We start from the raw sequence: 14,134 nt of genomic DNA on the forward strand, positions 1-14,134 counted from the left end.
CCCGGATCGTTGCCAGGTCGACCTGGGTCTCTGTGCGATGTGAAAGGGTCTTTTTGAATTTCCCGGATCCACAACCCAGCATTCCGACCCAGGTAAAAGAAACATTAATCCCGGGTCAGATCCGGGTTGCTGTGTGGTGTGAACGGGTAACCCGGGTTGCTCAACTCTATAGGGAGAAGACAGTGTCAGCTCAAAGAGTTGCCTCCTCCTCCGCCCACTGATGATGTGCTGCCGCTCCGCCTCGCCCCCGTTGGACGTCGCTGTGGGGGACTAACATTCCAAATGCTGTGTTGCTCCCGGGACGGACCAGTGTCCAAATCCTGGGTGTGAATCGGCATTTGCGATGTGAAAGGGGCATTATGTTGATGTGGGTGGGTTGCATTGGGGTGGCACTCTAATATTTATTTCGCACATTTGACACTATTTCATTTATTTTGAGCATTTTTAACACCGTTCCCCTGTGTGACACCATGTAACCCCAGCTTTTGCTTCCTTCTTATTAACGCTCTATAACACCTTAGCTTCTCACTAGTGCGCTGCCCAGGGGGTGACTGGCTTTCGACCGCTTTTTTGGGGGATCCCGCACTCTGGATTAAACTTTGTTTTAGGGAGCCGCCGGAGACCAGGTGACCTAGACGCTGCCTGGTGGGGCAAGTATCTCTTAACCAATATACCAAGAACCTCGATGTTGCTCAATATTAGCAGAACTTATTAGAATTATTGTAGAGTGCATCAGTAATGTCGTTTTCATTCATTGTAGGACTACAAGTTCCAGCATGAACGAAGCTCTTAATGTGAGTGTGTAACTAGGATTGCTTTCATTAATATGTAATTAGAGGTGTGTGGTGTGCAGACTGCATAATAATGAATCATCTGTTCATTCAGTAATAACTACCTGCATGGTCACTTCATGTCACAGGCTGGGCTGGTGGCTGTGGGCCTGATTCAGGGTACATTTAGTGAGCGTGTCAACGCCACCTGCCAGGCCCCACTGTGTGAATGTCTGCGCTGACATGTGAATGAATGTGTATACTTACACCTCCATTCGCATGCGGTCAAAAGGGTGCCGACCATCAAATGATTTTTTTTTCCCCCAATTGCAAATAATAGTCAGTCTAGACGGACCTTTATTTGCCTCGGAAATGGCTGGCGCTGATGTCACGTCAGCCCCATGCAGACTTCCCCACGTTTGCGGTCACATGGGGACGCCCCAGCCTTTTCTTCTGGCCGCACCCACCATTTTTGAAGGCACGCTCGGGAAACAATGGGCGTCCCCATGAGAAGACCCAAAAACATCGGTCCCCACAGCGAATTCGCAGGGGGCAGAGTAGAACTGAATCAGGCCCTAACTGTACTTTTCATTCCAAAAACAGGAGTAAAAGCTGCATTTACAGTTATGTACCTCTAGGGGGGGCTGCTGAGAGCGCTCCGCTGCTCTCGTACTGGCCGCTGGAGAGTAGGATTTGGGCTCCGTCATCTCGGAGTGGGATGATGCAGGGTCTTCTCCAGGTAAGGAGTTAGGACCTCTGCCATAGGCTTCGTCCACTGAGCCTACAATCATCCCCAAGGAGTCGTTATCTCTTCCTTGGCCATCACTGGTATAAATATCTGGAGTCCCAATTGTTGCGCCGTCATGGGAAGATTGTTCGGTAAGTTTCTGTCTGTACCGCAGGACAGTCGCTTCGTCGGCAATCATCACTTCCGCGTAAAGAGACTCAATGACGTGGTCTTTCTTTTCCAGCACCCTGCGCGGCGCTGTGCGTACAATGGAGAGAAGAGCAGAGAAGATCGACTATGACATCGGTAGATAGAGACTGGATTCTGACCAACGTCAATGATCAAATATCGATTGTCAAGATTAATTTCTAGTACTGTATGATAACTGATGAAACCAATATGTTATAGGGGAACAAGATGGGTCACTTTCTGCCGATTCCAGCTGGTCACACCCCCATATATACCAACACGCCCCCACGTATACAGACTGCTAGGAATAAGCAACATGACCGTATAAGGTTTAATATTCTTGGCCCTTGGGTACTATAAACCGGGGTATTCCACATGTTGTCCTACAGCTGCTGAGTAACTACACATCCCAGCATGCCCTGCTGTCAGTTTTATTACTAGAGAATGCTAAAACTGTAGCAGGGCATGTTGGGATGTGTAGTTCCACAGCAGCTGGCGGGCTGTAGGTGGCATGCCACTCCAGTACCCTAGGATTGCTTACTTTGGCTCTGGAGAACCATTCTCCTGCTTCAGTAAATAAAGTAACTCACAAGAACATGATTAAAGGACATTCCCACAACTGACTGTCGCGGAGAATCACTGATAAGCTGCAGCTCAGCAAGGCTGCCATAGAGCACAGCAAGGCTGCCACAGAGCACAGCAAGGCTGTCGCCGCTGCCACAGAGCACAGCAACGCTGCAGGGCACAGCAACGCTAACACCGCTGCCACAGAGCACAGCAACCCTGACGCCGCTGCCACAGAGCACAGCAACGCTGACGCTGCTGCCACAGGGCACAGCAACGCTGCCACAGGGCACAGCAACGCTGACGCCGCTGCCACAGGGCACAGCAACGCTGACGCCGCTGCCACAGGGCACAGCAACGCTGACGCCGCTGCCACAGGGCACAGCAACGCTGATGCCGCTGCCACAGGGCACAGCAACGCTGATGCCGCTGCCACAGGGCACAGCAACAATGGCGCCGCTGCCGCAGCAACAATGGCGCCGCTGCCACAGGGCACAGCAACAATGGTGCCGCTGCCACAGGGCAGCACACGCTGACTACAATAAAAACTAGTTTGGCTGTAAAAATACTAAAGTTTCGGTGATCAGCGAGAAAGAAAATGTTACCTGACAGGGAAATGCTCTCAGCCCTCCCTAGGATGTGCTTTGAAGCTGTGTGGGTGTATCCAATTGTGGATTTGTATGTTGACATGACCGTATAAGGTTTAATATTCTTAGCCCTTGGGTACTATAAACCGGGGTATTCCACATGTTGTCCTCATGCTGCCGAGGAACTACACATCCCAGCATGCTCTGCTGTCAGTTTTATTACTAGAGAATGCTAAAACTGTAGCAGGGCATGCTGGGATGTGTAGTTCCACAGCAGCTGGCGGGCTGTAGGTGAAATGCCACTCCAGTACCCTGGGATTGCTTACTTTGGCTCTGGAGAGCCATTCCTCTGCTTCAGGAAATAAAGTAACTCACAAGAACATGATTAAAGGACATTCCCACAACTGACTGGCGCGGAGAATCACTGATAAGCTGCAGCTCAGCAAGGCTGCCATAGAGCACAGCAAGGCTGCCACAGGGCGCAGCAATGCTGCCGCCGCTGCCACAGAGCACAGCAACGATGGTGCCGCTGCCACAGAGCAGCACATGCTGACTACAATAAAAACTAGTTTGGCTGTAAAAATACTAAAAGAGAACAATACCTGATGGTGAAATGCTCTCAGCCCTCCCGTGGATGCGTTGTGTAGCTGTGTGGGTGTATCCAATTGTGGATTTCTATGTTGTGTGTTCCTAAAATGTCTCCCTGGGAGACAACCGTCAGAAAACAAACCTGTATTACTACTGCCCTGAGGGGTTTATTACTAAGATGGGAGTTCTGCTGAATATGGGAAGCTCATTGCAACCAATCAGAATCCACTTCTTATTTATACCCATTTTACACCAAAATGCTGGGTTGCACCCGGGTTTTTTTGACCCAGCTTCAACCCGGGGTTTGTTACCTTTTACACCGGCACAATGACATCGTCTCCAAGCGCCGATTGCTGCCACCGGGACCGCTACACTGGGGGCAAGCCCAGCATTAAGGTAATCTGCTGGGCTGCCCCCAGCCCCCGTCCGGGAGGTAAATGGGTGCCGCACACTCCGCTGTCGCTGCTGCTGTCTGCAGAGTATGGGGGGCTACACTGGGGGCAAGCCCAGCATTAAGGTAATCTGCTGGGCTGCCCCCAGCCCCCGTCCGGGAGGTAAATGGGTGCCGCACACTCCGCTGTCGCTGCTGCTGTCTGCAGAGTAAAGTAGCGCAGAATGTCTGTGCCCCCTGTCCAACCTGCGGTCCGCAGGTTATACGTCCCCCACTGATGTAAACGGGAGCCGGGTCGGATGACCTGGTGTACCCATTTACACCGCCCTCTACCCAGGTCCAAGCTGTGTTCTACCCAGGTCAGGACCTGGGTAGAAGTCCTGTGTAAAGGGACACGGCATGTCCCATTTACACCGCCTCTGACCCGGGTCTGACCCACCGATAACCCGGGTTTTTGCAGCGATGTAAAAGGGACTATTATTTAGCACCTTCTAGAAGATAGTAGTATCTGACTGGTTGCCCATAGCGACATCCCATATTCAATAGAACTCCGATCTTTGTAAATGAACCCATAAGTCTTAATTCTAGCACCATGCAAAATTCCTGCAGTTCTTTCCCTGCCTGGGGTGTCACACTCTGCTGTGGTACTTCTAACACAGTGTGGTCTGTATTTCTGCTGAGAGTTTATATATTGATCTTCACATTTATGCCAGTGCCTGACCTTGTGTGGCTCCCTTTTTTATACCCTTTAGCCCTGGGGTAGCCAACTCCAGTCCTCGAGAGCTACCAACAGTTAAGGTGCCCATACACGTTACAATTATTGTATACAATATCGCATCTCATCGCATCTCGGTTTTGCGATGCGATGAGATCTAGTACAAAAAGTATGTGCTGCACATACTAGATCTCATCTCATCGCAAAACCGAGATGCGATATTTTATACAATAATTGTAACGTGTATGGGCACCTTTAATGTTTTCCAGGTCTCCGCACAGAATCACAAGTGAAGTAATTAGCTCCACCTGTCGATCTTTTCAAATGTGTCAGTGAGTAATGAGTGCACCTGTGCAGCAGCTGGTTGTCTGGAAAATGTGAACTAGGGATGGCCATCGATAATTTGAAATCATTGATGGTTTATGGCCATGTCGAATACTTATGCCATCGATGTGGGAGAACCAGATGGTTTCCCTACATCGATGGCAAAGGAGAACCGATGTTTACTTTTTTTTATCCCCCCCAAAGTGCCGGGACATGGAGCATAGCTACGACACCCGGAAGTCCCGCCCAAGTTCTGATTGGCCCAGGGACCATTCAGTCAAGTATAATGGATGACCATCGATAGCTAAAACAATCAATGGTTATCCATCAAATAGTTTGCCACTATTGATGGTTGAGTGCAGAATCACCATCGATGACAACGATTGATGGCGTCTGCACTGATGGCCACCTCGTAGCTCTCGAGGACTGGCTACCACTGCTTTATCTCCATCACATGATCCCCCCAAAGACCCCGCCCACTGGAACTGCACTTGCTGGAGGGGGATTGACAGCTAGGTATGAGGGCGGGGCTTCCAGAACTTTCTTTACTACACTGGCCACCAATGAGCACATGTAAACCACCTCAAACATCTCCACCTTCCCCATGTAACAGGCAGCACCTGGGGGACACGTACAATGCGGCACTCGCCACCTCTCCCCATGTAACAGGCCGCACCTGGGGGACACATACAATGCGGCACTCGCCACCTCTCCCCATGTAACAGGCCGCACCTGGGGGTCACGTACAATGTGGCACTCGCCACCTCTCCCCATGTAACAGGCCGCACCTGGGGGTCACGTACAATGTGGCACTCGCCACCTCTCCCCATGTAACAGGCCGCACCTGGGGGGACACATACAATGTGGCACTCGCCATCTCTCCCCATGTAACAGGCCGCACCTGGGGGACACGTACAATGCGGCACTCACCACCTCTCCCCATGTAACAGGCCGCACCTGGGGGACACGTACAATGCGGCACTCACCACCTCTCCCCATGTAACAGGCCGCACCTGGGGGACACGTACAATGCGGCACTCACCATCTCTCCCCATGTAACAGGCCGCATCTGGGGGTCACGTACAATGCGGCACTCACCATCTCTCCCCATGTAACAGGCCGCACCTGGGGGACGCGTACAATGCGGCACTCACCACCGCTTCCCATGTAACAGGCCGCACCTGGGGGACACATACAATGCGGCACTCGCCATCTCTCCCCATGTAACAGGCCGCACCTGGGGGACACGTACAATGCGGCACTCGCCACCTCTCCCCATGTAACAGGCCGCACCTGGGGGACAGGTACAATGCGGCACTCGCCACCTCTCCCCATGTAACAGGCCGCACCTGGGGGACACGTACAATGTGGCACTCGCCACCTCTCCCCATGTAACAGGCCGCACCTGGGGGGACACGTACAATGCGGCACTCGCCACCTCTCCCCATGTAACAGGCCGCACCTGGGGGTCACGTACAATGCGGCACTCACCACCTCTCCCCATGTAACAGGCCGCACCTGGGGGTCACGTACAATGCGGCACTCGCCACCTCTCCCCATGTAACAGGCCGCACCTGGGGGACACGTACAATGCGGCACTCGCCACCTCTCCCCATGTAACAGGCCGCACCTGGGGGACACGTACAATGTGGCACTCGCCACCTCTCCCCATGTAACAGGCCGCTCCTGGGGGTCACGTACAATGTGGCACTCACCATCTCTCCCCATGTAACAGGCCGCACCTGGGGGTCACGTACAATGTGGCACTCGCCACCTCTCCCCATGTAACAGGCCGCACCTGGGGGTCACGTAAATGTGGCACTCGCCACCTCTCCCCATGTAACAGGCCGCACCTGGGGGGACACATACAATGTGGCACTCGCCATCTCTCCCCATGTAACAGGCCGCACCTGGGGGGACACATACAATGTGGCACTCGCCACCTCTTCCCATGTAACAGGCCGCACCTGGGGGACACGTACAATGCGGCACTCGCCACCTCTCCCCATGTAACAGGCCGCACCTGAGGGACACGTACAATGCGGCACTCGCCACCTCTCCCCATGTAACAGGCCGCACCTGGGGGACACGTACAATGCGGCACTCACCACCTCTCCCCATGTAACAGGCCGCACCTGGGGGTCACGTACAATGCGGCACTCGCCACCTCTCCCCATGTAACAGGCCGCACCTGGGGGGACACGTACAATGCGGCACTCGCCACCTCTCCCCATGTAACAGGCCGCACCTGGGGGACACGTACAATGTGGCACTCACCACCTCTCGCCATGTAACAGGCCGCACCTGGGGGACACGTACAATGTGGCACTCACCATCTCTTCCCATGTAACAGGCCGCACCTGGGGGACACGTACAATGTGGCACTCGCCACCTCTCCCCATGTAACAGGCCGCACCTGGGGGACACATACAATGTGGCACTCGCCATCTCTCCCCATGTAACAGGCCGCACCTGGGGGTCACGTACAATGTGGCACTCGCCACCTCTCCCATGTAACAGGCCGCACCTGGGGGTCACGTACAATGTGGCACTCACCATCTCTCCCCATGTAACAGGCCGCACCTGGGGGTCACGTACAATGTGGCACTCGCCATCTCTCCCCATGTAACAGGCCGCACCTGGGGGACACATACAATGTGGCACTCGCCACCTCTCCCCATGTAACAGGCCGCACCTGGGGGTCACGTACAATGTGGCACTCACCATCTCTCCCCATGTAACAGGCCGCACCTGGGGGACACATACAATGTGGCACTCGCCACCTCTCCCCATGTAACAGCAGGGGCGTAGCGAGGGCAGAGCCAGTGGAGCATGTGCTCCGGGCACCAATAGTTGAAATGGCGCCGGAGCCGTGCACCCACTGCACCGCACACTCTGCTATCCACCAGAGCCGAATTTCCCATTAGGCACGTGAGGCACGTGCCTAGGGGCGGCACATGTTTTGTGGCGGCACTTGGATGCCTGTGATAGTACTGTCAGCCCAAAATGTACCAATAACTGCAAAATATCCACTGTACTCTACTATATTCCATCTTAAATAGAGTGTAAATGGATAGGACATGCAGATACTGCCCCTATAAACTGTCCTACTTATGCCCCTTTCCCACTGCAGGCTTTACACGTGTAAATGCCGTTTTTTTAGCCTTTTTAAACGGCTAGAGCTGCAGTGGGAAAGCTCCAGGTTGCTTTACACGGGTAACAAATACCGGTTTTTGTTACCCGTGTAAAAAGCAGTGTTTTTAACGTGTAACAGCCGTTTTTTCGGCAGTGGGAAAGGGGTAGCCCTTTACACGTTAAAAAAAAAAAACGGCATGGGGTCCCCCCCCACTGCCGTAACCAGCACCAGGCTGAAGGAGCCGGGGCTGGTATTAAAAAAATCAGGAAACCCGACAAATAGGGGTTCCCTGATTTTTTACAACCAGCCCCAGGCTCCAGGTCCGGGGCTGGTTCCCAAAATACGGGGGACAAAATGACTAGGGGTCCCCCGTATTTTAAGAACCAGCCCCAGGCACAACCAGCCAGCAGGGTAATGCCACAGCCGGGGGACACTTATGATATAAGTTCCCGCGGCCAAAGCATTAACCCTACCGACCAGTCAGCCTGGCCAGGGGCCCTGGGGGAGTGGGGACCCCCCCAATAAAGGGGTCCCCCCCCTCCAGGACTTACCTGACCAGGCTGAAGCCTGGTGCTGTCCTCGATGCCCCTGGGCGGTGGGCATCGAGCTGATGGTATGGTGTAAAAAATAGAATAAAAACCATTGTCTTTTACTGGTGAACTATGAGTCCCAGCAAGCCTCCCCCGCAAGCTGGGACTTGGAGAACCACAAGTCCCAGCCTGCGGGGCATTAAAGGGCCCGCTGGGTCTTGTAGTTCCACAGTAAAAGAAAGAGTTAAATAAACACACTGACACACGTGAAAAATAAAAGTTTAATACATACATAACACATACATACTGATACTTACCTATCTTGAGCCCGTAGGTAGCCCTGGTCCTGATGTCCTGGTCCGTGTCGGCGTCTGTATCCATGTCGGCATCCCTGTCGGCGTCGGCGGTCCGGAGTCCGAAGAAATCCATTTGGGAAGCTGTGGAAGGAAACCATACTCACCTGTCCCAGCGCGACGTAGTCCAGGTAAGGTCTTTGCAAAAAAAACAAACCGACACCCGAACCAAGCGAACAGGCAGAGAGCCGCACGGTGTGTTTACATCGTGCGGCTCCGCCCCCGAATGCCGCTATTGGCCGCCTTGCGGCCTAGCGGCCAATCAGGAGCCGCTAGGCCGCAAGGCGGCCAATAGCGGCATTCGGGAGGCGGAGCCGCACGATGTAAACAAACACACGTGCGTCTCCGTCAGTCCGGTCTGGTTTCGCGTTCTCGGTTTATTTTTTTGCAAAGACCTTACCTGGACTACGTCGCGCTGGGACAGGTGAGTATGGTTTCCTTCCACAGCTTCCCAAATGGATTTCTTCGGACTCCAACCGCCGACGCCGACAGGGATGCCGACATGGATACAGACGCCGACACGGACCAGGACATCAGGACCAGGGCTACCTACGGGCTCAAGATAGGTAAGTATCAGTATGTATGTGTTATGTATGTATTAAACTTTTATTTTTCACGTGTGTCAGTGTGTTTATTTAACTCTTTCTTTTACTGTGGAACTACAAGACCCAGCGGGCCCTTTAATGCCCCGCAGGCTGGGACTTGTGGTTCTCCAAGTCCCAGCTTGCGGGGGAGGCTTGCTGGGACTCATAGTTCACCAGTAAAAGACAATGGTTTTTATTCTATTTTTTACACCATACCATCAGCTCGATGCCCACCGCCCAGGGGCATCGAGGACAGCACCAGGCTTCAGCCTGGTCAGGTAAGTCCTGGAGGGGGGGGGACCCCTTTATTGGGGGGGTCCCCACTCCCCCAGGCCAGGCTGACTGGTCGGTAGGGTTAATGCTTTGGCCGCGGGAACTTATATCATAAGTGTCCCCCGGCTGTGGCATTACCCTGCTGGCTGGTTGTGCCTGGGGCTGGTTCTTAAAATACGGGGGACCCCTAGTCATTTTGTCCCCCGTATTTTGGGAACCAGCCCCGGACCTGGAGCCTCGGGGGCTGGTTGTAAAAAATCAGGGAACCCCTATTTGTCGGGTTTCCTGATTTTTTATTACCAGCCCCGGCTCTTTCAGCCTGGTGCTGGTTACGGCAGTGGGGGGGACCCCACGCCGTTTTTTTTTTTTAAATTCCCCCCCCCCCCCTATCTTTACACTGCTTAAACGGGTTTTTAAACGGGTAAGTGGGAATGTGACAAAAACAGCTTTTAAACGGTAATTTACCGTTTAAAAGCTGCAGTGGGAAAGAGTCTTTATGGCTCTTACCCGTTTAAAGACCCGTTTAAAAAAAACGGGTCATTACCCGTGTAGGCAGTGGGAAAGCAGCATTAGTAAACATTATTGTTGTGCCTAGGGGCGCCCTCATCCCTAAATCCGCCCCTGCTATCCACCCGCTCCTGCACCACCCAGCTGTGTACCTGCTAAAACACCCGGCCGGCTGTAGGTCCCCTCCACTGAGTGCGGTGTCAACGCAGGCATGGGTGAGGAAGAAGAGACAGGTGCTGTATGATGGGGTGTAGCAGGTTAGTATGATGGGGGACATGTGCAGTGAGATGTGGTGTAGCATGATGGGGTGCAGTGGGATGGGGGACCAGTGCAGTGAGATGGGGTCAGCAGTTGTAGTATGATGGGGTGTGGGGGACTGAGATGGTGGACAGGTGCAGTGATATGTGGTGCAGCAGGATTAGCATTAATGGGTGCAGTGGGATGGTGGACAGGTGCAGGGAGATGTTGTGCAGCAGTTGTAGTATGGTGGGGTGTGGGGGACTGAGATGGTGGACAGGTGCAGTGAGGTGTGGTGCAGCAGGTGTAGTATGATGGGGTGAAGTGGGATGGGGGACAGGTGCAGTGAGATGTGGTGCAGCAGGTGTAGTACGATGGGGTGTGGGGGACTGAGATGGTGGACAGGTGCAGGGAGATGTCGTGCAGCAGGTATAGGGGCAGATGTATCATAGCAGCGCTTATCGCGCCGCTATGATACTTCCTGCTTCGCCTCAATAGCGAGGCGAAGCAGGAAGGGACATCGACAAGATGTATTAACATCTTGTCTGCCGAAGCGGGGGAGCGTTAACTCCCCCCTTCGGCGATGTCCCTTTCTGGAGATAGTGCATCAGTTAATACTGATGCGCTATCTCCTGTCCCCCGGCCGGCCGCACTGGGCATGCGCGAGATCTCGCAAAAAACGCGAGATCTCCAGCGCAGCCCTAGCCAGAAGCAGGGCTAGCGTTGTCCCCACAGTGGGGGATAGGACAACGCTAGCCCTGAGCTGGCGAAGCGGCCGGGGCGAAATAACGCCTTGAAGGCTGTTAATACATCGCCCCGGCCGTTAATCCCTGGGGGGGATTGCAGGGACAGCCCCGCCGAGCGTAACTCAGCGGGCTGTCACTAGCGCACGTTAGGTGCGCTAGTAATACATTAGGACAGACGTAATCCCCCCCAGTTAACCAGCGTTAAGTGCATTTTTGCACTTAACGCTGGTTAATACATCTGCCCCATTGTATTAGTGTTCCCGCTAGGCTGTTTTAGCAAGACGCTGCACCCTGCCCAATTTTTAAGGGCGAATCACGCCAGTCAGGAGGGACCCCCCCTCCCCATCACAGCAGCGGTGAAGGCAGCAAAAAAGTGGCACTTTTGGGGGCATTGTGTAAGGTCAGGTGCACTACAAGTGGCATTAAGTTTATAGGCAGGATCACTGGGGGCATTACATGTAACAACGTGTGGCATAATATGTAATGGGCATATTATTGTGTAATGGCTATTATTAGGTTTGCTAAAACGTGCAATGGGCATTACAGTGTGTGTGGTTTAATGTTTCCATTTGGCCACGCCCCCTTTTTACCGAGCAAGAGACCCACCTACTACAAATCGGGGGGGGGGGGTGTGTCGAGAGACCTTGCTCCGGGCACCGTGGCACCTAGCTACACCACTGTGTAACAGGCCACACCTGGGTGGACACGTACAATGTGGCACTCGCCACCGCTCCCCATGTAACAAGCCACACCTGGGGGGCCACATACAATGCGGCACTCACCTTCTTTATCTTTGAAAGCCACACAATACGTCTTGTGGTCCAGCATAGTCACCGCACAGTCTCCTCCTCCGGATTTTCTGGATCCAAAATGTTTTTCAACCTTCAGTTTTAAATCTTTTTTAGAGGATGGGATCCTCACCAGGATGGGGCCCGGTGTGAGCAACCAATCATCTATTCCCTCCAAATTTGTGTTTTCTAACTTTGCACTAACATACCCTGTTGGGTCTGCCTGTGCCCCCATATATTGAGCTTCTCTAGGTGTCCCATGCTGTGAGGCTCCTTTCGTGTCTCCCTGTTCCCCGATATAATGATTATATCCAGGTGTCCCCTGCTGTGGGGCTCCCCTCATGTCTGCCTGTCCCCCAATATCCTGATCATATACAGGTGTCCCATGCTGTGTAGCTCCTCCCATATGTGCCTGCCCCCCCACATACTGATCATATCCAGGTGTCCCATGCTGTGTAGCTCCTCCCATATGTGCCTGTGCCCCCATATGCTGATCATATACAGGTGTCCCATGCTGTGTAGCTCCTCCCATATGTGCCTGTGCCCCTATATGCTGATCATATACAGATGTCCCATGCTGTGTAGCTCCTCCCATATGTGCTTGTCCACCCATAAACAGAGCATATCCAGGTGTCGAATGCTGTGGGGCTCCCCCCATGACTCCCTGTGTCCCCATATGCTGATAATATCCAGGTGGCACAGGCTGTGGGGCTCCTCCCATGACTCCCTGTGTCCCCATATGCTGATAATATCCAGGTGGCACAGGCTGTGGGGCTCCCCCCATGACTCCCTGTGTCCCCATATGCTGATAATATCCAGGTGGCACAGGCTGTGGGGCTCCCCCCATGACTCCCTGTGTCCCCATATGCTGATAATATCCAGGTGGCACAGGCTGTGGGGCTCCCCCCATGACTCCCTGTGTCCCCATATGCTTATCATATCCAGGCGGCACAGGCTGTGGGGCTCCCCCCATGACTCCCTGCGCCACCATATACTGTGTGTCTGACTGAGGGGCTCCCCCCATGCCCATCTGCCCCTCTACTACCCTCTCACCCATCTGCTCGGTGCCCTCTATGTCTGCCAGGCTGTCTCTCGGTCCCTGTCCCCGGCTGTCTCTCGGTCCCTGTCCCCGGCTGTCTCTCGGTCCCTGTCCCCGGCTGTCTCTCGGTCTCTCTCCCCGGCTGTCTCTCGGTCTCTCTCCCCGGCTGTCTCTCGGTCTCTCTCCCCGGCTGTCTCTCGGTCTCTCTCCCCGGCTGTCTCTCGGTCTCTCTCCCCGGCTGTCTCTCGGTCTCTCCCCGGCTGTCTCTCGGTCTCTCTCCCCGGCTGTCTCTCGGTCTCTCTCCCCGGCTGTCTCTCGGTCTCTCTCCCCGGCTGTCTCTCGGTCTCTCTCCCCGGCTGTCTCTCGGTCTCTTTCACTTTCGTTTCCCAGAACTGGGCGGAGCGGGTACGAAACAGAAAGTTACTAAAGTTTCCGGCAACTGCGAGACGCTGCCGCTCCCTGATCCCGGGAGCCGGAGTCCCCAGGCCAAGCTCACCCCATCCCAGATACCGACTTCCCGGTGAGTCATAATAACGGCTCCGGGGTAGACAGTAAGGGGCCACTTTATAACGTACAGAAACGCGCCCCCAGCGGCAGCTCCGGGATGTGCGGGGACCTGCGGCTGCGCCATGTATGTGCGGGTGGGGGGTGCGTAGGTGCGTTTAGGGGGGGGGGGGGGGGGATGTGTAATGTATTTATGGGGTGGCTGTTACAGGGGGTGTAGGTGGGATGGGGTAAGGTTACATTAAGGGTACAGGGGTGTAGGTGGGATGGGCGAGGGGTACAGGGTTGAATAGGTGTAGGTTAGATGGGGTAACCGTAAGATACATGAGGTGTGGGGAGGGGTACAGGGATGTAGAGGTGATGGGGTAAGGTTAGGTACGGTAGGTTGGAGAGGGGTACAGGCAGGCCTATTTTTGTGCAGGCTCCAGCAGAAACTGTGGCCCTTATTCTAGTTCACTGTTTCTGACAAAATATTCCTCAGATGGACAAAACCATGTGCACTGCAGGTGAGGCGGTTTTGTCCATCTGAGGAATATTTTGTCAGAAACAGTGAACTAGAATAAGGGCCTCAGTTCCTGCTGG

The 14,134-nt window shown here is 54.0% G+C and overlaps 2 protein-coding genes across 5 annotated transcripts in view; one reads left to right on the plus strand and one right to left on the minus strand.

Annotated features, from left to right (window-relative positions):
* DTX3L (deltex E3 ubiquitin ligase 3L) overlaps window positions 1-13,624 on the minus strand; it is a 39,237-nt gene extending 25,613 nt beyond the window's left edge. The window contains exons 1-2 of one of the 2 annotated variants that reach the window (XM_083154318.1): window positions 12,004-13,622; window positions 1,403-1,755 (exon numbers count right to left, since the gene is read on the minus strand). In XM_083154318.1, the coding sequence (XP_083010444.1) occupies window positions 1,403-1,755; window positions 12,004-13,066 (1,416 nt within the window). In that variant the 5' untranslated portion in view covers window positions 13,067-13,622. Of the gene's footprint in view, window positions 1-1,402; window positions 1,756-12,003 lie in introns of both variants that reach the window. The other variant, XM_083154319.1, reaches the window with a different exon arrangement.
* Window positions 13,048-14,134, plus strand: part of PARP9 (poly(ADP-ribose) polymerase family member 9) — a 51,887-nt gene continuing 50,800 nt past the window's right edge. The window contains exon 1 of one of the 3 annotated variants that reach the window (XM_083154321.1): window positions 13,048-13,568. The gene's annotated coding sequence lies outside the window, so the exon portion shown is untranslated. Of the gene's footprint in view, window positions 13,569-13,599; window positions 13,680-14,134 lie in introns of those variants that run through there. The other 2 variants (XM_083154320.1, XM_083154322.1) reach the window with 2 other exon arrangements.

This window comes from Crinia signifera, chromosome 7, assembly GCF_055691185.1.
Source record: "Crinia signifera chromosome 7, ASM5569118v1, whole genome shotgun sequence".
NCBI lineage: Eukaryota > Metazoa > Chordata > Amphibia > Anura > Myobatrachidae > Crinia > Crinia signifera.